Source organism: Antechinus flavipes, chromosome 4, assembly GCF_016432865.1.
Source record: "Antechinus flavipes isolate AdamAnt ecotype Samford, QLD, Australia chromosome 4, AdamAnt_v2, whole genome shotgun sequence".
Lineage (NCBI taxonomy): Eukaryota > Metazoa > Chordata > Mammalia > Dasyuromorphia > Dasyuridae > Antechinus > Antechinus flavipes.
The window spans coordinates 456333501-456358296 of NC_067401.1; the positions used below are offsets into that span (position 1 = coordinate 456333501).

The window sequence follows — 24796 nt, forward strand, 5'->3', positions numbered from 1 at the left end:
TCAGGCAGGAGGGTGCGGTGGAAAGGCCCTGACCCGGGGGCAAGGTACTTCCTCTCAGCCTCAATTTCCCCTTTAAAATCAAGATCGGAGAGCCTGAAATCCCCGCCCCCCCCCAAAGGTGGAAGTGAAGGCTGAGTCAGGGACAGAGCAGGGTCTGGCTGATTGTCAGTTGGTTGTGTCTTCACTGTTAGTGCCCATGTGATCTTGGACAAGTCACTTAGACTTGGATTTCGGTTGCTCCTGAGGTGGTCAGAGAATTTATAAACTCCAATAGAAAAAAAAAAAAAACACCACATTTTTCTTTTTACTATTACTGATTATTTTACGAATACTTTACTATTTGATATTTCATTTCCTTCAGTCACACTTAAAACACACTCAGGCACAATTACTATTACTTAAACTTAAAACACACACATCGGAGAAATGGGTAGCATCAGATTGCCCTGGAGATCCATGAAATTAAAAAGAAAAAAAAAAAAAAAAGATTTCCCACCTCCTGCCCCAGGTGATGCATATGGCGCCTCCCAACTGACTAGATCAGCCCATGGCTGCTAGAACTGTACACTTTAAATCACCAGCACGACCGTGAACAACCTGAGTCTTTATTATTATTATTATTATTATTTTATAATAACTTTTTATTGGCAGAATTCATGCCAGGGTAATTTTTTACAACATTCTCCCATGCACTCGCTTCTGTTCCGACTTGTCCTCTCCCTCCCTCCACCCCCTCCCCTAGATGGCAAGCAGTCCTATATATGTTAGATATGTTGCAGTATATCCTAGATACAATATAGACAACCTGAGTCTTAACCAAAAACTGCGAATAGCTTGAAATGTTCTCGCTGCTGCCGGAGAAAGCATTTAGAGACTGGGTAGAGGGCCGGCTTGGGCCCAGCTCCGCCTCCCGGACCAAGTCCCGGGGCCGCCCCAGCTCTCCCCGCCTCCTCCGTCCGGTGAAAGGGGCTCCAGGTGGGCTTTCCCCGCGGCACTAGGAACTCTTCATTCCCTAACTGGGGAGAGGAACTGGGCGGGGCCGCTTCCTTTCCGTTGGGGGATCCCCGGCACGAAGCAGGGGGACTGTTCAGAGCAGAAATGCTTCCTCCTGGTAAATGACCCGAGATGTATTTTGCTGAGCCCCCGGAGGCTGGGACGGCCTGCATCCCTCTGACCCCTCCCCTCCTGTTTCTCTGAAAGCTCCCCCAGGCACAACTGAGTCCCACAGCAACAAGCCCAGGGGAAACCCGGTTTAGAGAGTGATGGAGTGAGGGAGAGGAGCGCTCCCGGGTTTGGGAGCCGGAGGCTATCCTGGAGCCGGAGCGGGTGGGAAATCTGCTTCAGCAGCTCCAGGGTCTGCCTCAGGAAAAGGAGGAGGCGCTGCCTAATTCGGCTCATCACACACTCCGTGTCTAGTTCTGTAGCATTCTGGATCGCTGGGAATACATCAGCCCCCTTCCCGCCCAGCGGCAGGAGAAAGAAGACGAGGAGCTGGTCTCAGTGGGAACTGGGGGTTCTTCCGATCCTGCCCCAGGGTGTTCAGCGAGAAGTCGGAGCCCTGGAGCTGTCGGGGGAGGTGTGAGGACTCGGGCACTGTGGGAGGAACACAATCCGCAGTGAGACGAGGCTGTCCCGTCGCTGGTCTGTGTCCATCAAGGGGAGCCTCAAACCCAGCGCTCTGATCGGACACCGAGCGGTTTCTATGCACTGGGAGCAGCGGGAAGCTGGGAAACACCTGAGCGATCATCTCGTCAGAGGGTCCAGGGAAGGGCCCCGACTGGTCACGCAACCTACAGACGAGGTCTGGAGCGTCTATGGAGCCATTCAGTCACACAGGGAGGAGGGGGCAGAACAAAGGGGACGCCAAAGCCAGGGCTTTTCCACCGCCTTCAGCCTCCTCTGGATTTCCCGGGAGCCGCACCTGGAGGCCCGGGAAAGCGACTTTGTCCGCTAGGCAGGAAGGGGCAGGGCGGGGCAGGGCGGGGCAGGGCGAACACTCGGATCGGGCTCCTGCCTCCCGCGCCAGGGTCCCCACGAGCCTCAGCTGCTGCTCCTTCTCGGGCCTAGCAACAGGCATTACATTGGAAAATCGGGGAAATCAAGAAACATCTTTGAACTTTAAAATGAGGAAACGAGGAAGAAGGAGAGAAAGAGGGAAAGAGAAGGGAAAAAGAGGAGGAGGCCGTGAAGGAGAGAGACACACAGAGATAGACAGAGAGAAAGGAAGAGAGACAGAGAGGCAGAGACAGAGAAAGGAAGAGAGACAGAGAAATAGAGAGAGGCAGAGAGATAGAGACAGAGAGGCAGAGAGATAGAGACAGAGAGGCAGAGAGATACACAGAAGCAGAGAGAATAGACAGAGAAGCAGAAAGAGGGAGAAACAAAGAGGCAGAAAGAGAGATACACGGAGGCAGAGAAATAAAGAAGCAGAAAGAGGCAGAGAGACACAGAAAGACAGAGATAGAGAAAGGAAGAGAGGCAGAGACAGAAAGAGAGACAGAGAGATAAAGGAAGAGAGACAGAGAGAGAGAGACAGAGAGAGAGAAGAGAGAGAGAGAGAGAGAGAGAGAGAGAGAGAGAGAGGAGAGAGGAGAGAGAGAGAGAGAGAGAGAGAGAGAGAGAGGAGAGAGAGAGAGAGAGAGAGAATATGAGAGAGAGAGGGAGAAAGGAAGAGACACAGAGAGGCAGAGACATTTCCCATCTGCATAAGAAGGCCTCCTGTACAAAGGGGGATGGAGTTTGGACAAAGGGAATGACAAAGGGCTTCCTTCCAGTGCGGTTTATAGGGAGGTGAGAAGCAATCAGTGGAACATCCCCAAGTGAAATCTTGTGAGTTATAATGTTCAAATGGGAGGAAGCTCACATTCACACCAAGCCTTTTCACTCTACCCAAAGGAAATTTCCTTTTTGTTTTTCTTTTCTTCTCTCCCTCTTTCTCTCCCTTGCTCCTTTCCTTCTTTCTTCCCTCCTTTCCTCCCTTCAGTTCTCTTTTTCTGCCTCCCTCCCTCCTCCCCTCCCTTCCCTCTCCCTCCCTCCCTCCCTCTCTCTCTCCCTTCCTTCCTTCCTTCTTCCTTCCTTCTTCCTTCCTTCCTTCCTTCTTCCTTCCTTTCTTCCTTCCTTCCTTCCTTCTTCCTTCCTTTCTTCCTTCCTTCTTCCTTCCTTCCTTCCTTCCTTCCTTTCTCTTTCTTCCCAACCTAAAGATGCCATACTACCTCTCAGTTTCCCGACTCTTGATTGAGCAGAAGACTAGCTGAGACTCAGATCAGTCATGACATTCGTGGGAGACGGGAAGGTCTTCAATGTCACACTCAGTTGTTTGTATTATTGAAGTCAAAAGTATATTCTTCTCTTGTTCCCATTGCACGGTTTCTCCGACTCCCTTACCTGCCGTTTTGCAGTCCAATAGTGATCTGTCCTATTCATATCCCACTTTTTGCTGGTCATTCTCCAGCGAATGATGAACTGCTTCAGGTTCTGTTTGTTTGTCTGAAAACGTTTAATTCCCGGGGTCACAGATCTAGAGAGAAGAGACCTCAGAGGCTTGTCGGTCCAAGCCTCCCTTTGGGGAATGTCTGGCCTCAGAAATTCAGGGCTTTGCCCCAGCTTATGAACCTAGGAAGGATCAGGTGAGAAGGATCTGGGGTTTAAGTCAAAAATCTCTGCCCAAAGCCCCTGGCCTTTCCTCTGCTTCCTGCTCCACATCCTCCAGGTCTTTATTTATGTGGCAATTATATCTGGATTATTACCCACTTCCCTTTCCCCACCTGGTTAAAATCTCTCTTAGATAATTAAGATAACACTACTCCCCAAGGCAAAGGAGTCCATCAAAACCAGCAGCCTGGAGACTGTGTCTGGCAGCTGATGGCCCATCCTGCCCCCTTAGCTGAGGAGGATGAGACTTGTTCCTCTCTCTGCTCTCCGTCCAACATCGCTTTTGAAAATTATTCTTCTCTTACTTGTTCTCTATTCTCAAAAACGTGAAAGTGGAAGGATAAAGCTAAGTAAATATCAATGAGAATTAAAACTGTGGGCTCAAATAGCTCAGATAACCCTTAGTTCTCTTTCCTCTTCTTGGGTTTTCTTTGGGGAAGAGGAGATAAAAGAGAGAAAGAGAAAGGCTAGCTGATAAAGTAACTATGAATATTTGGGATGGAGGAAAAGGGAATAGTCCATGTGTGCCTTAAATCAAACCGTATTTTCAGAGTTAGCAGGGTTTGATCTGCTTTGTTTTTAAAGTGGGGGTCACCCAGTGACAGCATTGAGAGCCTTAATGCCCAAAAAAGAGACCATTTCTCTGCCGAGACAGAGCTCCCCAGTTCCAGGTCTGAGATCACATCCCAATCTTGGTATTGGTTTCCAAAGCACTTTGCACCATTACTTTGCCCTCTCTCTGGGAGGTTGGGGCTATTATAAGCCTCCTTGTACACAGGGGATAGACAGAGGCTCCTCAGATTTGAGCTTGAGAAGCCCGGCTCCCGGCCCACTGCCCACCAAACGTTGTCGATCCTAAAGCTCTGCTCAGCATGGCCCACGTGCCCCGGTGGGACCCCCAGGTCTCCGGGTTCCCAGGCCCCCTCCGGAGCCTAGAAATTATTGCCGATTCCATTTTACTGTACATGATCTTTGCCCTGCCAAAGGCCTCCTGAGTGGCTGGCAGGGTAACTTTGTGCAACAGATCACGTTTCACAATAGGAGGACCGGAGCACTATCACAGGGTGATATCCCCTGGCTGGGAATTGGGGGCTGGCAAGAGAAAATAATTCCCCGCCCCCAGGTAGCTCTAGTAGTAGTTCTGCCCTTGCAGAAACGGTGGCTGCTCAGACTGATGTGTCTCCGGCCCTGAGCGAACTCCCATCCAGTAAGGGCCTCGTCTACAATGGCGGCCGGGAGCTTGGGAAGACGGAAGGGCCGGGTCAACCAGTGTCCCCCGCCAGGCTGAGGTCAGAGGTGGCCGCCACATCTGGGGGAATTAGGGTGGCTCTCCCCATCAGCCTCCAGCCCTCCCGCTCAAAAACCACCTTCTATTTTTTCCACACAAACTCTGAGATTATAGAGAGATTTGTCCCCTTCTCCCAACTCTTCCCCCATTAGAATGGCGGCTCTTGAGGGTAGGAGCTGATTTCTTTTTGTCTTGTTCCCCCAATACCTGGAACATAGCATACAGTACATAAGCGGGTGTGTGGGCAGAGTCCAGGAAACCTTGAGTGCAGACCTCTGACCCTTAGTGGCATTGTAGTGGGGGTCTTTCTCAAGAGGGTGATGTCTTGACTTGAATATGAATGCTCAAATTAATTAATTAATCAATGGGATTTAAGTAAGCTGGGCAGAGTCCTCAATCTCACTCTCCTCTCCAGAGTCATTAGGAGTCCCCTGGCAAGGCAAAAGCTAAGAAGACCGGTAATAGTGATGACCTGGGGCATGCCGGGTCATTTAATATCTGTTTGCCTCGGTTTCCTCATCTGTAAAATAATAATAGCATCTACCTCCTGGAGTTGTTGTGAAGAGCAAATGAGATAATCTTTGAAAAACATTTAGCACATAGTAGGTGCTGTGTAAGTGTTGGCTATCATTATTATTTTAATATTATTATTGTTGTTGTTGTTGTCATTTCTGAGACTTCAGATCAAGGCTGGATGTCCAGGTCAGCCTTCCTTTAGAGGGACTTCCTTTTGGGGCAGGAGTTAGAGCAGATCAGTCCAGTCAAGTCCCTTCCAAGTTTCAGGGTCACAAGTTTAGAGCTGGAAGGAGTCTTTGAGGTCACTGAGTCTAGTCCTCTCTCTGTATAGACCCTGGAGATCAAATCACTTGTTCAGTGTCACATCATGTCCCAAATTCAAAGTCGGTCCTGTGTGACTCCCCATCCAGTCAGCTGTCCACTACAAAGTCCTGTGATTATCTGGAAAGTGGGGATTATTGGGCACCAGACAAAACTTGAGGGAATAAGAAGTGCTCTCGACAAGAGGGCCTGAGGAGTTCAGACGAAAGCCATCCGGGCGGGGTCGTGGGAGACAGCTGGAGACAGCCAGGAGACCCAGTACAATTCTGTGCCAGAGCCCCGGGAAAACCTGAGTTTGAAGCCCATTCCTACACCTTGCACTTGACTTTTCCTGCTATCAGCTATCTAACCCTGGACAGGTCTTAACCACTCCCAACCTCAGTTTCCCCACTGGTGAAATAGGAATAATAATAGCACCTCTCTTCTAGGTTTGTTGTGAGGATCAAATAAAATACTACATGTAAAGTGCTTTGCAAACATGTTTTAATTAGTTTAATTATGGCTAGTATTTCCATAATTACTAGCTATTATTGTCATTGTTGTTGCTGTGGGTTATAGGACTTGAAGAATAAATAGGATTTAAGTGGGTGGAGAGCAGTGGTGAGATTATCTGGGGGCTCTGTGGGGAGCAAACCTGTTGTGTTCAGGTCACAGGGAAAGAAAGGTTGATGGGAGCTGGCTAGGTCTGGAAGATAAGGTTTCTAAGGGGGATTCAGACTGGGTTGTGGTGGGCTTCAAATGCCCACAGCTGCAGCTTGACCCTGGAGGCAGCAAAGGAGGCCACTGAGGGTTCGTGAGCCGGGGAGTGATGAGATATTGGATGCTATCTTTGGGACTCAGGCTTATCTAGCTGGAGGAAAGACTGGATACAGGAAGACAACCACTGGAAAGGACCACAGGCTTCTCTTGGGATCTTGTGAGATGTAACAGGTCTCACCAATGGTCACAGTGCTGGATGGACAAAAGTGGCTGGCTCTTTGTAATATTGCTTCCTAAGAAGGCTCAGCTCTGGGGTTGCCCTTTACACTGGAGTCTCCTAGTCCTCTCCCAGTGTTCACATTGCATATATTTGGGGTTTGAGGGCAGTGTCTGTTTCTGAAAAGACAGCTAGACTTGTGGAGCCCAAAGGGCTGGGATCCATGCTGGTTGTGTGGTCCTGGGCAAGTGAGCAGGTCACTCTCTATGATGAAAAATCGAATAAAAAGTGCTTATCAGCATTGGCGGCTGGAGTTCCCTCTTCCTGGAGTTCTGATGCTACTGCCCACCGCTATATTTTTGTTTTGTTTTGTTTTGTTTTCTGGCTTCTTTTTGTATTTTATTTATCTGCTCAAAAATAGCAGCACAAGCTGGCAGGTACCACAGTCGTTTCTTCCATTTCACAGCCCAATTTAAATCCACGGATTAAATTAAAGTACAAAGGAGGAAAAGACTGCCTTGAAAGGAAAATGAAATTTGTTGTCGGCAAAGAAAAATCTTATTTCTTATTCAAGGACGCCTTTTTTAGTCTTTATGGAAATGATGACATCGTAAAAACTTCTAGTTAAAGCCAAATGGGGAATCTTGTTAATAGAATGTCCCAGGCTGTGGGTTATAGATGAACCTCAAATTTATGGCTTTCAAGGAGTCTAGATGTGAAAGGATGATGCTGGTCTGTGGGACAAGCGCCTGGGAGACAGAGGAGACCCTGATGGTGGACAGTCATCAGAGAACTGAAAGCTGCAAAGGGCCTCGGATATGAGCTAGTCCGTTTCTCCTTTTTCTAGATGGATAGTGGAGAGTCCCCAAGGAGTGCCCAAAGGCACCTGGGAAACAAGTGAATGCGAAGGGAACAGGGCCCCAGCTTCCTGACTCCAAGTGCAGAGTTTGGGTTTTGAGCTGGTGAACTGACGTCCTCCCATGTAACCGACACGTGCCCCCACAGAGGCGAGGCAGGATACTGTGGGGGGCTCTGATAAAGGTTGGATGGAGGAAGTCTGGACATGGCGCCTCGGTTCCCTTGGGCTGCAGCCCTGGGGATGGGCCGGGCCGGGCCGGGCTTTGGAGGCTGCCGTGACCATCCCTGTGACACAAAGTAACAGCTGTCAAGAGCGCCTTTGACATTGTCCACTGAGCAGCCTGGAGGAAGTGGGGGCACTCCCTGGCGGAGCCCCCCAAGAGAAGCCGGCCCATCCGAGTGGGCCAAGGCTGAGCTCAAAGGAGGTGAGGGAGCCCGAGAGGCAAAGGTGAGGGAGGGCACCTGGGATGTGGAGAGCAGAGAGAGCCCCGGGGAGATCCCAGGTGAGGAAAAGCAGAAGGCAGCCTGGCTCTCACAGGGAGAAGGGGCAATCCTCCTGAAAAGGGGAAGTCAGGGCCGGATCACGCTGGGCTTTCAGGGCCACCGAGGGCAGTTTGTGTTGGCTGCTAAAGCTAATAGGGAGCCATGGCTCTTATTGAGCAGGGGAGTGACCCAGCCAGTCACATCTGTGCTGTACAAAGATTTCTTCCTTCCTTCCTTTCTTCTTCGGAGGCAATTAGGCAATTAGTGACTTGCCCAGAGTCACACAGCCAGGAAGTGTAGTGTCTGAGGCCAGATTGGAACTCGGGTGCTGGTGCTCTATCCACTGCCCCACCTAGCTGCCCTTAATCTGGCCCTTCTGACCTGAGAAGAATGAGGTGGATCAACTAGAAGGACCTGAGCGTTCTGTCCAAAAAGAATTTCTGGGGGTGTCTGCAGGGTTTCCTAAGAGGGAGTCAGTGTTTGGCCCCATTCTGAAGGGACTGGAGAGGCCAGGCAGCCTGACCCCCACATAGGGGTTAAAGCAGGCATCCCCCTGCAGCATCCCACCTGGCAGCAGCTTGTCCAAAGCCTCCCCTGCTGGGCTTCTCCCTCCACCCAAAGCAGCTCATTCCCCCTGCTGCTCTGGGCAGATTTCATTGTCAGGAAGCTTTCGCTGTGTTTGCTTATAAGGTCTTTAATTGAGCTTCGATCTGCCTCTGTGAGTTGCCTTCTGGGAAACAGGACGCCCTTGGAAAATTTGAAGTCAGTTGTTGTGGCTGGGTCCCCGGAGTCCTGCAGGCCGGAGAGGGGTGTTTAGTCTGGAGAAGAGGGACGGGGGGAGGGCTGGCCAGGGGATGGAAGCCCAAGGAGCCACCTTCACATTAGGGATGAGCTTGGGCTCGAGAAAGAACTTGGGCTCCAAGGAAGAGCTTGGGCTCCAAGGAAGAGCTTGGGAGTGAGCCCTCCTTCAGCCAAGGGCAGCAGAGCTGGCCAGCTGGAGCCCAGGGTTGGGGCAGGGAGGCACAGATGGCACCCCTCCGGCTCTGCAGACCATCCTGTTCTCCTCCTTGTTGAATTGGCCCTTCTTGGGTGCAAGTTTATTCTTGCACATCTCCCAGCTTCCCCTTCCCCTGGGATCCCACCCATAGCCCCAGCAGGTGTCTGCTCTGGATGAGTGCAGTCTCCTACCACTACTGCAGACTGACCCCAGAGTATCAAGCTATTAGTCAGGTAAAGCTTAAAACTGCTAATGACCTTTGGGACAGCCCTAGAGTGCACCCAGGTGCCAGGCTACTTCCCAGAATCCTTCTGTTTCCTCTGTAATCTCTGTATAGAGTTTTGTCAAATTTAAGAGTTTACAAAAGCCCTTGTGTTTCTTGGTCTTTTGAGCCCCCACCAAACTATCCTCTTCCCCTGTCCAATGCCCACCTGACTTTCCCGTGGTAGCCTGCCCTGTCCAAAGCCCACCTGCCTGTGCCCCTCGGTAGCCTGCTCTGTCCAATGCCCATCTGACTGCCCCATGGTAGCCTGCCCTGTCCAAAACCCACCTGCCTGTGCCCCTCAGTAGCCTGCTCTGTCCAATGCCCACCTGACTGCCCCGTGGTAGCCTGCTCTGTCCAAAGCCCACCTGCCTGTGCCCCTCGGTAGCCTGCTCTGTCCAATGCCCACCTGCCTGTGCCCCTCGGTAGCCTGCCCTGTCCAAAGCCCACCTGCCTGTGCCCCTCGGTAGCCTGCTCTGTCCAATGCCCATCTGACTGCCCCATGGTAGCCTGCCCTGTCCAAAACCCACCTGCCTGTGCCCCTCAGTAGCCTGCTCTGTCCAATGCCCACCTGACTGCCCCGTGGTAGCCTGCTCTGTCCAATGCCCACCTGACTGCCCCATGGTAGCCTGCTCTGTCCAATGCCCACCTGCCTGTGCCCCTTGGTAGCCTGCCCTGTCCAATGCCCACCTGCCTGTGCCCCTCGGTAGCCTGCCCTGTCCAATGCCCACCTGCCTGTGCCCCTCGGTAGCCCTGCTCCCCCGGCTGCCTTTTACTTCTCCCGTCCTAGGAAAGGTCTGGCTCAGTCAAACATTAGCTCCCAGGGACTTGGGATAGTAATGAGGTCCAAGCAGATTTGAATTCAGATCTTCCTGGCTCCAGGACAGCATTCTAACCACTTCCCTATGCAGACCTGGAGATCTGTGCGTGGTTTTACCTACAACAGTTATCCCCCACGGGGAGGAGGAGGAAGGGTGGGGACTTCCATTTACAAGCTTCCACTAAGTCTGTTTGTTCCTTATGCTTCAATGGGAGGCTCCTTCCCTCGCAGCCTTCGGCCTTTCCTTGACAGTTGACATGAGTCCGCGTCCCAGAATGTCCCTGGTGCTGACATCTGTGGAGCATCTCGCCCGAAAGGGACCTCAGAATAATAATCCATGTGGTGCTTTAAGCTCCATCGAGCTTTCCAACAGATAGTCACCCTTCCTCCCCTTGGAAAACGCCCGAGATATCCAAAAAGAGCCTCCTCCTTTCTTGGGAGCCCACTCTGCTTTGGGAGGTGCCTTGTTAGGAAGCCTTTCCTCAGCTCGAGTGTCCATCTGTCCCCTTTCTCCTGGTTCTGGGACCAAATGGAACAACTTCCGACCCCTCAACCTTGTGCTGTCCTTCAGAACCTCCAGCACATGCTCTCCCAATCCTCCTCCTCCCCAAGCTCCCTGATCACGAGAGCCAGGTCCTATTTACCTTTCTGTTTCCAGCAGAAAAGATCTCGTGCTTCCCTAAAACTGCTCCCAGAAAACAAAACGGCCGAGCCATGTAAGGGTATCCATGTGGCTAACGCCAGTATTGATTTTTAATAATCGATTGTCTTCAATTTAATTCAATTTCACATTCAGTAAATGCCTGCTGCATACAAGGTCCGCTCTAGGGAATAGAAACTTTGCTGAAGGAAGGCCCCTCAATCCTCCCAGGCACCCCTGCGGCAACTACAGAATGGTCTTCCTCTCTTCATTCTTCCTCACCCCAAGGGCTAGTTTCTGACCAAGGGCTCTTAACTGAAATGATAAGATACAGTAAACATCGGAGGCAGGATTTGAACTCAGCCCTTCCTGATTGCTGCTTCATCTTACACTATGCTTTCTTACACTATTCCTGCATCTCTAAAATGGAAGAACTGCAGCAAAAGCTCTTTTAAGGTCTCTCCCAGCTCGAAATCTTTGACCTCATGGTCCCAGATGCCCATCATGGTGCTCAGCACATAGTAGGCATCTAATCATTGAATTGCTTCACAGAACTGTAAAAGTGGGAAAGTTTTGATTAAGTCCCAATTTCCACCAAGCAAGAACTCAAAATACACATTTTGTAAATAATGTCATTTAAATGTTTTTCCTAAAATAATAAATACAAACATGCTACTTATAGGCTTCATGGGTTCTCCATGACTTAAATAACTCAGAAGGGGCCTTGGATGTCATTGAGTTCAAACTTCTCCTCCACCTTTGGACAAATGGAGAAACTGAGGCACAGAGTATGACTTGCTTGGAGTCATACTTTTAGGAAGTGTCGAAGTTCTTCCCGAATCTAAGGATAGCACACCATCCATTAGGCTACACTCCCTCCCACTGTACCCCACGGTCCCTCTTCCTGTGAAACAGCAGCCCCAAAAGCAAACCCCTGGGAATCCTATGTTGCGGCACTAGATTTAGCCCTCAAGGGCACTCTGAGGCCTGGGGTTCAGCCCCTATTTTACCGAGGAAGAAACTGAGGGGCAGCAGAGCAGGCGTCAGTTGTCAAGGGCTGGCCTTCTGAGGCAGGCCTGTGAGTGGTTCAGAGGCAGGGCAGCCACGGAGGAAGCAGGTGCACAGACCGTTGCCCCGGGTTCCATTTATTTATTTTGCTGTCCAGAGGAAAAGTAGCAATCTCTCTAAATCAACAGTAGAAGAATCGAATCTGGCTGAGGCAACAGGAGATAGAGAGGCGGCCCCAGATGTAATAGAGATTTGAGTGTTGACAAAGCTCTCCCGAACAGGGCGCGGAGCACAGGGACGGCCGCCTCGTTGGATGGGTTTTACATGACAGCTTAACCTTTCCCCCTCGCGATAGGCTGGCCTGTTGATATTTTGGAGCATTGGGGGAAATTAATGAGAAACTTCAGCATTTACATTTTCTAATTTAAGTCATCGCTCGCCCCAATCAGCCATTCCTTCTATCAACATTTGCTAATTGTCCAGTAGGTGCAAGGCCCTGGAGGAGATACAAATATTAGTAACACAGCCACATGTCGGGGCCCAGTGACTTCTTGAGTCTGGGAAATTTGAAACCAGTAGCACTATTTTTTGTTTTTTCTCACCTTTATCTCCAAATATATTATTTTTTTCCTCTCCTCCCACCAAGCTATAAGTTATAATGATTAAAAAAGGGGAAGGAAGAAAAGAAGGAAGGAAGGGAAGGAAGGAAGGAAGGAAGGAAGGAAGGAAGGAAGGAAGGAAGGAAGGAAGGAAGGAAGGAAGGAAGGAAGGAAGGAAGGAAGGAATGAGGAAGGAAAGAAGGAAGGAAAGACATAAGGAAGGAAGGAAGGAAGGAAGAAAAAAAGAGAAACAAAGAAATCACCAAAATTGACCAATACAGCAACTGAGGCTGATAGTACATAGGCAGCGTTCATCCCCAGGAACTTCAGTGTATGAATTTCCTCTATCAATGGAAATTGCTGCTATTTTAAGATGGGGCCAAATAACTTTATCTGAAGAGAGAGAAAAGAAAGAAGCCATTTCTCCCAAGCTCTCAGCTGAGATCCAGCCGAGCTATATCATGTCCATGCCTGGGAAAGCAGAGCGCCCATTGGGAGCTCAGTGATCCCAGCTCCTTATGGTAGATCTATTGGAAAGAAGATAAAGGAGCTGTGATCTCATATGTTTCCCCCTCACCCAATAGTCATTTAACATGGGGTGATTATCTCTGGCTTGGATGGCTCTGAGAGGGTTGGGAAAGGTTCAGAGAGTCCTTTTGGGGACCATAGGGAGAAAGAGGTTCCATTTTATGTCATTCTCGACCACCCTGGCCTTGGTTTCCTCTTGAACCATTGGGAATATCATAGCACCTATTTACAGTCAACAGTGTGGCAGTTAACTGTAAATAAAGCTGGTAAACTTCATGAAGTTCATGTTTTGTGTTGGAAGAAAAACCATAAATATTCATGGGCCGTGTGCAGTCACTGTTCAGCAATGCTGAAAATTATCGTTTCAGTGGTTCTCTGTGTTTGCTAATAAGATAAAATCTGAAGTTGCCTGGGATTACAGAACTGACGGCTTGAAGGGGCTAATGTGATCTCCTTTTACAGTTGAGGAAACTGAGGAACAGAGAGGCTGGTGCCTGACTTATCCAGGGTTACCTAGCTAGAATGGGATTGAACCCTAGGTCCTCCTGACTTCGAGTCTAATGTCCTATCCACTCTCCCATATTGCCTCTCGCTGTAAACTTTAGAGGAGTATGGAAATGGGAGTTATTTTTGCTGCTTGGCTGGAGCCTTGTGCATCCGGTTCACACTTTCCCTCAGACTCTCCTCACACTTTCCCTCAGACTCTCCTCACACTTTCCCTGACACTTTCCCTCACACTTTTCCCCCAGACTCCGCTCACACTTTCCCTCACACTTCCTCTCAGGGGTCCCTTCAGAGCTGCACTTAACACTTCACCTGCTGGCCTATCCTAGGCATCTGAGCTGTTTATTCCTTGGCTAGACAGGAAACCAGAGCAAGGCCTTCTTGGCTTAGCTAGAACTCGGGAGGTGGGGCAGAGGGGAGGGAAGAGAGGGTGGCAATATCCTCTTGGATCTTAACATTATCTCTTTCAACAAGTCCAGAAAAACAAGTCTCCTTTCCCAGGCCCCTCCTTGACACCTGAGTCCTAGGGATTGGAAATCCTGATCCTACATATAATAGAGGAGCCTTCTTTGCTCGATGTGTCATGGCTAATCTTACACTAGTCCTTGAAGGGAATGAAAAGCTCTCCAGAGGGAGGGAAAGCTTCCCTTCCTGAGGAAGCTTTACCATTGTTGCCCTGATAAACCTAAATTAAATAAGTTAAATTTGGGTTTTTATTTCTTTTACATCCAGTTGTCTCTCTTCAATTCCCACCATTGAACAACAAGCAAACAAACAAATAAAAATATTCCCAATATATGCATGGTCCAGCCAAACAAACTCTAATTGGCTATCAAAAACAAAAAGAAAAAAAAATATTTCTCCTTCAGAACAAGCCGTTTGTAGACCAACAGAGCAGCTCTTTGGAGAGTGGTGGCCATCCAAGATGTCATCTCCGCTGCCCGAGGGACTTTTCTAAGGCTCAGATAAATGAGCAGAAAATCTGCCTTCCCGGCATTCTCCCCAGGAGGAAATGGAAAAGTCTCCCTTTCCTTTTTAGAGACTTCTTCCTTCTTTTCCAATCTTTCGGCACATTTTCCCCTCCATGCACTCTCTGACTGGGTCATGCTGGATAACTTGTAGGTCTTCACTCAGGGCAGGGCACCTCCAAGCCTTGTGGGAGCCCCCACCATGTCCAGAAGATTCCGTCTCTTCATTCCCACCTGCTGACTGTGCCCACAGTTAAGTCTCACCTCCACAGGAAGACTTTACCAGGTTGCCTCTCCTCCCCTTTCCACTCCCACATGTCTCTGAACCCATTATTTTCAGGGTGTCTCCCCCAGGAGAAGGTGAGCTCCTTGCAGGCTGTCTTTGCCTTTCCTTGGGCCCTTCTTTAGGAATGGGAGACCAGATTCCATCCCTTCCCATAAATCTAGTTGTTTTATATTTGCCCTGGAATAGATGCTTGGCTCGGAACATGGAGGCCTGGAGACAGGCTCATTCTTACACTCAAAGTGTGATAGAGATGAAAAAAAAAATGTGGCTAGAGCCCTGGCCTTGGACTATGGAAAACCTGAATTCAAATTCTGGATGACCCCAACAAGTCACTTAAGACTCTTCCAGCCTCAGTTTCCTTCTCTGTAAATTGAGGATTAGAATAATAACATTTATATCATAGGGTTATTATGAGGACCAAATGGAATAGCATAAGTAACATAAAAAATTATGATTCTTTCTTAAATTTTTTCATTGAAAAATATATTTTCTCTTTCCCCCTAAAGAAAAAGAAAACCTTTATTCAAATATTCATGGTCAAGCCAAACAAATTCCTGCATCGGTCTGGTCCCAGTTTATGTTTCTGGGTGCACCTTGAATCCAGATCTTCTCTGTCACAAGGTGGGCATCTTTCCCTCCCCAGTCCTAGAGAACTGTGGTCATTTGTTACACTGTTCAGAGGGCTTAAGTCTTTTGTCTTTGTTACAGTGTCCAAGATGCAAAGCAGTGGGGGCAGGGTCACCTCTCACAGGTTTTCTTTATAAATTTCCCACATTTTCCTTCTGTTGCTGTGGTCATTCTTCCCATTTCCATTGTGGTTATTGTTTTCTTGATCCTACTTTATTTCCTCTGCTTCAGACTGTGTCTTTCCAATCTTCTTTATATTCAGAATATTCAATATTTCTTGCAGCACAGTAATATTCCATTACATTGAGGTGTCCTTTTCCAGTCGTTGAACATTGAGTAGATACTTCCAATCCGTTGCTATCGCCAGAAATGCTGTATACATTATGTTAGTGTTGATGGGGACTTCCTTCTTATCTACATTATTTTAATGTTCATGGAGACTTTCTTCTTATCAAGAACTTGGGCTGTCATCTTAGTGCTATGGCCTATGAGTTAAAGGAGATGAGTATTTTGATCACTTCATCTGCACAATTCCAATGTGTGTTCCACAGTAGTTATAGTGATTCACCAGGAGTACATTTGTGTTACTTTCTATCCCTTCTCCAACACTGACCATTCCAATCTTTTGTCATCTTTGCCAGTTTGCAGGCTGTGAGATGAAACTTCAGGGCTATTCTCAATTTCTTTTTTTATTAGTGTTTCTTTTTTCTTCTATTATTCCCTTTGTTTTTTTTTTATTATTATTATTATTAGTGGTTTCGGGTATTCTTTCATACAGCTGTTAATGATTTATAATTCTTCTTTGGAGAATAGTTTGCCCATATCATTTGACCCCCCTATCTATCTGGAATTTTTCTTTTAAACTTAGCTATTTTTTGATGTTCAGTATTTTTTTTAATAACCTTGATTTCTGAATGTATCCCTCTGCATCAATACATCACTTCTTATAAAGGTCAAATAAGAGGCAAGAAATGTCTCATTCAAGTTAAGCAACAGCATCCTTTCTTTGTTTCTGAGTGTCTCTGTACGTGTGTGTGTGTGTGAACACAAACCTACCACCAGTGTATTTCCAATGAAGTTATATACCTATAAGGCTGAGGATATTATGGTCTCCCAGGATTTGAAGGCCAGTAGAGAACTGTGAGCATGATACATCCCATCCCAAAGGTTTAGAAAAAAATGATGGTGTAAATAATGTCATCAGTGGAATATATGCCCAGAGAAAAAGACGGGCCAGTCACATAATGGAAAACCAGTGCCTCCAGTCATCCGATGGGTGTGAGACAGGGATACTTTAAAGGAAAATTAAGAAGAAAGAACATTTATTTTGAAGCCAAAGGACCTCGGTTCAAATCTCAGCCTCACCAATGAGGAGCTGGGTCTTCCTGGGAAAGTCAGTCACTTAACTTTGAGTTTTAATCTCCTTGTTTCGAGGAGGAGGGGGTTGGCCCAGCTTGACCTGGGAGGTCCCTCCCAGCTTTACGTCTATGTTCACATGAAAGAAGTTGATTATATTTCTATTGTGTGTTTTCCCATCAGCCTTGTGGGAGGAGATAGCAGCAACCCGAAAGAACTCAAATCGGTGACTCTGAAATGAACCCCAAATGCAAAAGCCAAATTATATTTACTTTAACTGACAAGGCAACAATTCGTCCTTGAAGTGAACCCCTTCCCACAGGAAGCCCTAAATTATGGAATTAAACATTGTTTGAAGCTGTCCCAACTCAGGTCTCATTCCATTGTAATGGGATCCACCTATCTACCACAGGACGGACTTCCAGCTAGATAGGTTATTCACACAACCCAACAGCAGTGTTATGAAAGACCAAGAAACAACCCAGATAACATTTGGCCTGTGGAAAGCGTTCCCATAAACACTTATTTTATTAATAACTTGGAAATGCATAAAAGAAAGCAGAATGGAGCCTAAGGGCTTCCAGCCAGTTTTCTTCTTTCTCTCCCAAATTAATTTCCATGAAATAACTCTCTGATCATTTATCTTCCATGAGTTCCTGTATCATGTAACTCAAGGTTTACATCAACTAAGAATCATAGTTTTTGAACATGGAATTGTAAATCCTGTTTTATAGAATAGAACAAAAATTTAAAAAAAAAATGTGTACAACAGTCTTTCTGGCTGAGCATAGCGAGTGGATTGGGATGGAGGAGAATTGTTGATAGAAGGAAAAAAAGTTGCTTTAGCTCTAGGAGGCCACAGGGCATTGAAATCCAGCAGGGTCTAAGAAGTGCAGGGGTTTCTGACAGGTGAATAGCTGAGCCAGAGAGACCCTCTCCTTATGAACTGGCCAGACGGCATTTCTCTGATTCTTACAGAGCATTTTATATGTGAGGTCCCCTTTGGTCCTTTGTCAGTAGCCCAGTGTGCTCAATACGGCTGATTATATATATAGTTTTTGACAAAAATTGAGACTCAGAGACTAAGGGACTTGGTCACAGTCACACAGCCAGTAAATATAAAAGGCCACATTTCAACCAGGTCTTTCTGGATGCAAATCCATTGTTCTTTTGACTTCATCAGGACAGCTCTTAAAAAATATGGAACCTATGTCTGACGTGGGCATATAGAGTTGGGCACAGCTCGGCAAAACTGCCAAATTTGTTTCCATATTGAATTTATTCTTCACCCACCCCACCTCCCAGATCCTCATGGAGGCAGCTAAGAATAGAGCTGTGTGTGTGTGTGTGTGTGTGTGTGTGTGTGTGTAATAATTATTAATTATTTAGTGACAAAATAACAGTCTAGGCTGTAACCTAGATACCACCATGTCTTCCTTAGATTTACATGGAACTATTTGCCAACCTTTATCTTATTTGCAAAATCTCTTCTCGATATGGAGACAAATATCTAATTATGGACCAGTTAAGCAGTTGATGAAATTAAATATATAAGACTGCCTTTTTACTGCCAAAATCTAAACAGCCTAAATTATATTCACAGAGATGACCACTGAGCATTCTTATTGTTGTTTAACTCCACTAGAGTCAATATAGAGAAGTCAACATACTGAGACCAAGTTGTATTTTTCTTTTTAAAATTATATTTTTACATTTTTAGCATCATCTTTGTTTTCAAATGTATCCTATTTCTTCTCTCCCGGTGAATCATTTCTTGTAAAAAGAATAAAAAGAGAATGAAACAAAAAGTGGTTCAGTATGACTTACACATTAAGCAAATCTAACAGCATGTGGAAAATGCTGCATCCATAACCTCCCATTTCTGCAAAGAAGGGAGGGGGATTCATTTTCTCAACTTTTTTTTCCTAGGGCCGACCCCTGTTACTATATTACAGAGCATTCAATTTCCTTATTTTCCCTCTTTTCCTCCTTTACTTTGTGGTAGTGATTTTTCTTGGGATTGCTTTCTTTATTCTGCATCAGATCAAATAAGTCTTTTCATCCTTCCATGAGTTCATTGTAGTCATTGTTTGTTATTTTACAGCAATATTTGTTTTCTCAATATACCATAAAATTCAGCCAACAAGAGGAATATATTATGTTACATTTATTTTTCAAATTAACAATACTTTCTCTCAGTCATCAGTAAGACTTTTTGTCCTCTCAAGGCAAATGGAACAGACCAATATAGGGTAATCTCGTAGAGTGAACTCTCATTTAAGTGGAGCAGACCCTAAGATATTGACCCAAGGCAGCCGCCTGTTTGGGGTTGCTCCTTCGAGCCATCTGAAAACTTCTTAGGGGAGCAAACTGATTCAGGTAATTATGTGCTAAGCTGACATCAGCTTCCTTTGAATTCAGAGCCTTGGGGCAAAGCCTTGGTTGCTGGGGTCTGATTTTTGATTCTGCCTCCTCTCTAAAACTAGACATCCTCCTCAGCCGAGGCATTAACCATTGCAATCAAATTCATTCCTATTGCTTATATCCATAGTCCATGATTTCTGAGGAGAAAATAACTAATGCCAGACTGTGTTTATATTATATCTCTGGGCTCATGTCAAGTGTTGCCTGATATACTTGGCTCTAAGTTTCCCCATGGCTCCCATTGCTAGTGATGACCTGGTGATACTGCAGTGATTTACTGAACAGTCAAGCATGCAGAAAATGACAATGGTAAATACAACCCCCCCTCACCAAAAAAAAAAAAAAAAAAAAAAAAAAACCCTAACCCAAGGATTTCTCTTGACTATTTAAAAAAGAGAAGTATATACAAGGGAGGAAAAACCTATCATTTCCATTTTAATAATTTCATTGAAGATGATAGCTAATAATTATCTTTCACTTTAAAGTTTAAAAAGTATTTTATATATATATGCATATATGAAATACTTTTTAAAACTTTATATATATTATACATTATATATATGTATATATATATATATATGTACATATATATATATATACTTCACAACAGCCCTTTGCTTTTATTACCCCATTTTATAGATGACAAAACTGAGGGCAAGAAGGTCAGATGACTGGCTCAGAGTCACAAAGCTAGTCACAAAGAATTCCAATTCAGATCTCTCTGTCAAGTCAGATGCTTCATCTCTTCCACCTCTTAGTCACTCCATTTGATTCCTTATGTAATTAATTAATTATGTATTCTTCTTCAGTGTGTTAGAGAATAGCATTCATGTCCAGGTTCTCTTGGACAAATCATTGACTGTGTCAGTGTCCCAGGCAACCAGAACTGGGGATGGCCAGTGCTCACTTGGCCAGTGGAAAGGAATTCCCTCACCTGGCGTGGTGCTCTCTCTCTTACAGCCTAGATTTTCCTCTTACTCTTTGGATCCGAAAACTCCACTGAGCTTGAATTCTAGATTCATCATTCCAATGTAAGATCTTCTGTTTAAGTTTAAGAAATGGATTTGAAAAAAAAAAAAAAAGAAAAAAAAAAAAAAGAAATCGACTTGACAAGTACAAAATGGGTCAAGCAGATTAGATAGAAGTTTGTCTGAAAAAGATCCTGGTACTTTTGGTGAACTGCAAATTCACCATGAGATATTATGCCCAGTAGCTGGAATAGCCTGTGCATTGTAGCTGAGTGAAGGACTCTGGAGGCTGCGGTTCCACCATATTAAGCCCTGGTCAATGCTCTTCTATCATATTAGACAAAGCTGTTGGCATCATAAAACTCCAAAAAAAGGCCGCTGGTATTCTGTGCACATGTTTGTTTGACTTGATTTACTTGGTGCAAGAGAGAGATTTTAATTTTGGGAGGAGACATGCAAGGAAATAGGTGTGGTAATGACAAGGATGCTAAAAAAAGGAATGGAAAATGCACCAATGAAACACTGAAAAGGATGCTGAAGAGCACAAAGAAATCCAGGAGCCCCAGACCACCTGGTCAGGGCTATACGGCTGTGTGAAACATGTTCCATCCTTTAGAAAACTCAGTCTGTGTGCAGAGAGAGCCATCCTTCCATGTGGAATCCTCCTTTTCTCTTCTCTGTATATGGAAATGTTAGTTTGTTGAGTTCATAACTGAAAAAAATAAGCTTAAAATAAACAAAAAGCAAATTGATAAATTGGAGAGTGTCCAGAGGGCGCTAGCAGGCTCTGAGGGGTCTTGAGTCCATGGATGTGAGCTCTGCTTGAAAGAACTTCAAGTATTTTGTGTATGGAAGAGAAGGCCCAGAACTAAGAGATCCCTCTTCAGTATTTGAAATTCTCTCAAGTAGAAAAGGGATTAGGGATTTTCTCTTATTTAGCTAGAGGAGGAGCAATGGGTGGGATCTCAGAAGCTCAGACCATTCTTGAGAAAGGCTGTGGGGGTGGGGGCTAATGTCTATGGGAGCTGTCAATTCCCCCTCCCCAGAAGTCTTCAAGTGCAGCCCAATTATATAATTATTGACTATAGTGAAGGCTGGTTGGATTCATGGCCACCATTTTGGAACCCAAGATTCTGGGCTTCTTTGGAGACTGATTTTCCTCCTTTACATCTTTGACCCATGTTCCTTATTTTGCCCACTGGGGCCAAGCAGAACCCCTCATCCCCCTTCCAGAAGATGGCAATTCAAATGAAGCATTCTCCTATTCTACACCCATCATACGTGCATCTCGCTGCCGTTCTCAGCTCAGTCAATTCTCTGAAGTCCATCCAAGGCCTTGTCACTGGTCCTCCCTGGGAGTACTCTTCCCTCTGCTTTGTTACACATTTCAGATCAATCACCAAGGTCTGCCAATACTGCCTGCATCTTATTTCTTACTTCTTTACTCTTCCCACTGTAGCCATCTCGGCCCTTTTGGGGGCCTTGGCCCTTGGGCCTTCCCTCCACGACTGGTCCCTCTACTTCTATTATGCACATCACATTCTAATATTCAGACATTTCCATCTCGGTCTACTCTTCATGACCCCTCTTGGCAAGGACACTGGAATGATTGACCATTTCCTTCTCCAGCTCATTTTACAAATGAGAAAACTGAGGAAAGCAGGGGTAAGTGACTTGTGCAGAGTCACACAATTAGGAAATTTTTGAGATCAGATTTGAACTTATCTCTTCTTGACTCCATTTTCAGTGCTCTATCCACTGCACCATTTAGCTATCCCCACATCGTAACATACTGGTCTTTATAAAACACTACCATTGCTATTTCCACTTACTTATTAAATTTTATTGTAATCATCTGCCTTTTCTCCCTTTTGTATTCCATCCCCCATTCCCAGTGAGAAAGCAAGCTAAACAAAACCGCTATTGTAAACCAGCAGATTTAAGCAAAGCAAACTCTAGTATCAACCATGTCCCAAAATGCCTAAAACCTTACTGGGTTCATCATCTGTCTGTCAGAAAGCGGGTTTAGGATCAGGGTTATTCCGAGTCATTGGAACTGTGGGTAAGTTTTGTGCTGATCAGAGTTCCCAAGACTCTCACAGTTGCTTTATCAACCATGCCCCTGATTCTGCTCAGTTCACTCTGCTTTGGCTTGGGTCTTCCCAGGTTTTTCTGAAATCAGCCCCTTCATCGTTTCTTACAGCACGGCAGTCTTCCATCACATTCACATCCCATAACTTGTTCAGCCACTGCCCTGTTGGTAGACACCTTGTTGATTTCCAATTCTCTGACACCACAAAAGAACTGTCATAAATAAATCTCATACCCATGAGTCCTTTCCTTCCATCTTTGCTCTCTCTGGCACATCGCTTTGGCAGTAGTATTTCTGGGCCCACAGGAATCCACGACAGCTCTTTGGGTATTAAATTCCTTTCTAGAATGGCCGAATCACTTGGAATTAATTTGTCTAATGACATGAAACTCCCTTCTGAAACATTTCAGTAACTCCATGGCTTAGTGAAGAAATGCCGAGTTCATTAGATGGGCTTTTAAGACCTCTCTCTATCTCTTTATCATGCAATTTTCCACCACAGAATCTTAGCCCAAGTGCATCAACTTGTCCCATGAGCATGTCTTAGGTGCTTTGGCTCACACTGACCCCCATGTTTTGCCCTAGTCTCTTTGTCTGATGACAATATTTAAGATTTAGCTCAAATACCTTTTCCTCTCTTACACTCTCTTGATTTCTCCAGCTGCAAATGATTTCTCTCTCATCTAATCTTATAAGAGTTCATAATCCCGTTACTTACATTTTTAGAAGGGAAGAGTGGTCCTGGATCTGGAATTTCATCACACTGAGGAAATCCCAGCGTGGAAGGCTTCCCCACAGACATAGTTTACCCTCTTGCTTGTTAATGCAGTACTGTAGGTGACTTGTCCAGGATAACTCTGCTGGTATATGTCAGAAACAAGATTTGAACTCAAATTGCACTGGCTTTCTCTTTTTATTTGTTTGTTTTTAATTGAAAGTTTTTAATTTTCAAAATATATACATGGATGGGGCAGCTAGGTGGCACAGTGGATAGAGCACCAGCCCTGAAGTCAAGAGGCCCTGAGTTCAAATTTGGCCTCAGACACTTTCTGGCTGTGTGACTTTGGGTGTTGGAATCCTTACTAACTGCTAACCAAATAGAGTTGATCTAATCTTACAAGAAGATTTTGGCCAGAACCTGAAACAAGGTACTAAGTAGAACTAATTAATACAAGGCTTGTGTTCACACCTTTACTCATTGGAGTTCACAAGTATGCCAGCTTCACAAAGTAAACTTTCTAACTTCAAGGGAGTTCACACCTCCCTTAAAGCTCTTTGGGCCAGAGAGCACTATGGGAGAAAACCCATAATCCCATTCTCTCAGAAGAGTCAGATATAAGGCCAGTGATGAGAGATCTATTCCAGAATACATTTTTTCCTCTTGGCTGGCTGGTCGCAGAGGAGAGTTCAGCTGGACTCGAGAGGAACGACTCTGGTGCAGAGAGCACTTTGACGGATTTCAGCGGGATTACGCCAGAAGCCCTCTTTCCGAGGCAAGGCAGAATATATTCCACTTGGCTGCTGGTGGCAGATGAAGAGTTTTCAAAGGATAAAGCTACGAGTGGAGAGGTCAGTGGACAACCAGATTCATCTTCATTTCACACCACTGTAGCTGGTGGCTGGGCTCCTGCACGCCCCCCACTGAGACCAAGCTGGTCTGAAAGACTCACCAGAAAGCTAGCCGAGCCCCAAGTGAAGGAGACAAGAGATTCATTCCATCTCTGTGTTGGTCGGAGGCTGAAGAAAGCAGAGGCAGAGGCTGAAGGACAGAACCTTTGGATTTGGAGACATCCAGAGAGCTCTAAGCTAAACCGGCTGTGTTTTGAGAAGAACAAGAACTCCAACATTTGAACTCATAACATTTGGTGCCCAACGTGGGGCCAGGGACCCTACTTTCACTGAAGAAGTCTCCAGTGACCAGGAACTGAGTGAGTACAACCTTTTTTGGCTGAAAGGGGACAGATCCTAGGTAAAGATTCTCCTCTCCCCCAAGTGAGGTAGGAGTAGTGCCGGGCGGAAGTTGTTATGGCGGAGTACGAGCAGGTACAGAGGAGTGCCCTGAAACTTAAAGGGGTATCGGAACTAGGTGTAACGAAGCGAAAGAAGAGGAAGGACAAGGACAAGAGCAAGGTCCTGGAGCAGATCGTGACGAGCAAGAAGAACGAGGAAGAGAAGCGGAGGGGGCTGGGCAAGCAGACCCCAGCGCAGATCGCCTACGAGAAGATGCAGGAGAAGAGGCAAATGGAAAGAATCTTAAAGAAAGCATCCAAAACTCATAAGCAGAGGGTGGAGGATTTCAACAGACACTTAGATACTCTCACCGAACATTATGACATCCCCAAAGTCAGCTGGACAAAATAGACTCCTGTCACATTGAGTGGTGTGGCCCTGAAGAAGAGGAATCAGTTGTGTTCTGGATAACTGTGGCATGTTGTATAAATGCTTCCACCCTTCTCTATCCTCCCCCTTCCCCTCCCCCTTTTCTGGATGTTTCTCAATAAGACTATTTTTAAAGGTTCTGTAATCAAGTTAGTAACTTGTCACACTTTATTAAAGTGAGACTTGTGGTAATTTAAATTTCTTTGTGACACAAAATTTCTAATCTTTAGATTAAAAAATATCAATTATTTATACAAGGTCATTGACACTTATTTCCAAAGCGTTAACTTAGCTGAGCCTTATAA

At 46.0% G+C, this 24796-nt stretch overlaps 2 protein-coding genes across 2 annotated transcripts in view; both read left to right on the forward strand.

The window, feature by feature from the left end:
• Positions 1-24796, forward strand: part of PTGER3 (prostaglandin E receptor 3) — a 71816-nt gene that overhangs the window by 2991 nt on the left and 44029 nt on the right.
• Positions 24094-24720, forward strand: LOC127563154 (protein FAM32A-like). Its single transcript, XM_051999428.1, has one exon. It carries the CDS (start codon positions 24138-24140, stop codon positions 24471-24473), a length of 336 nt encoding a protein of 111 aa, XP_051855388.1. The 5' UTR covers positions 24094-24137; the 3' UTR covers positions 24474-24720.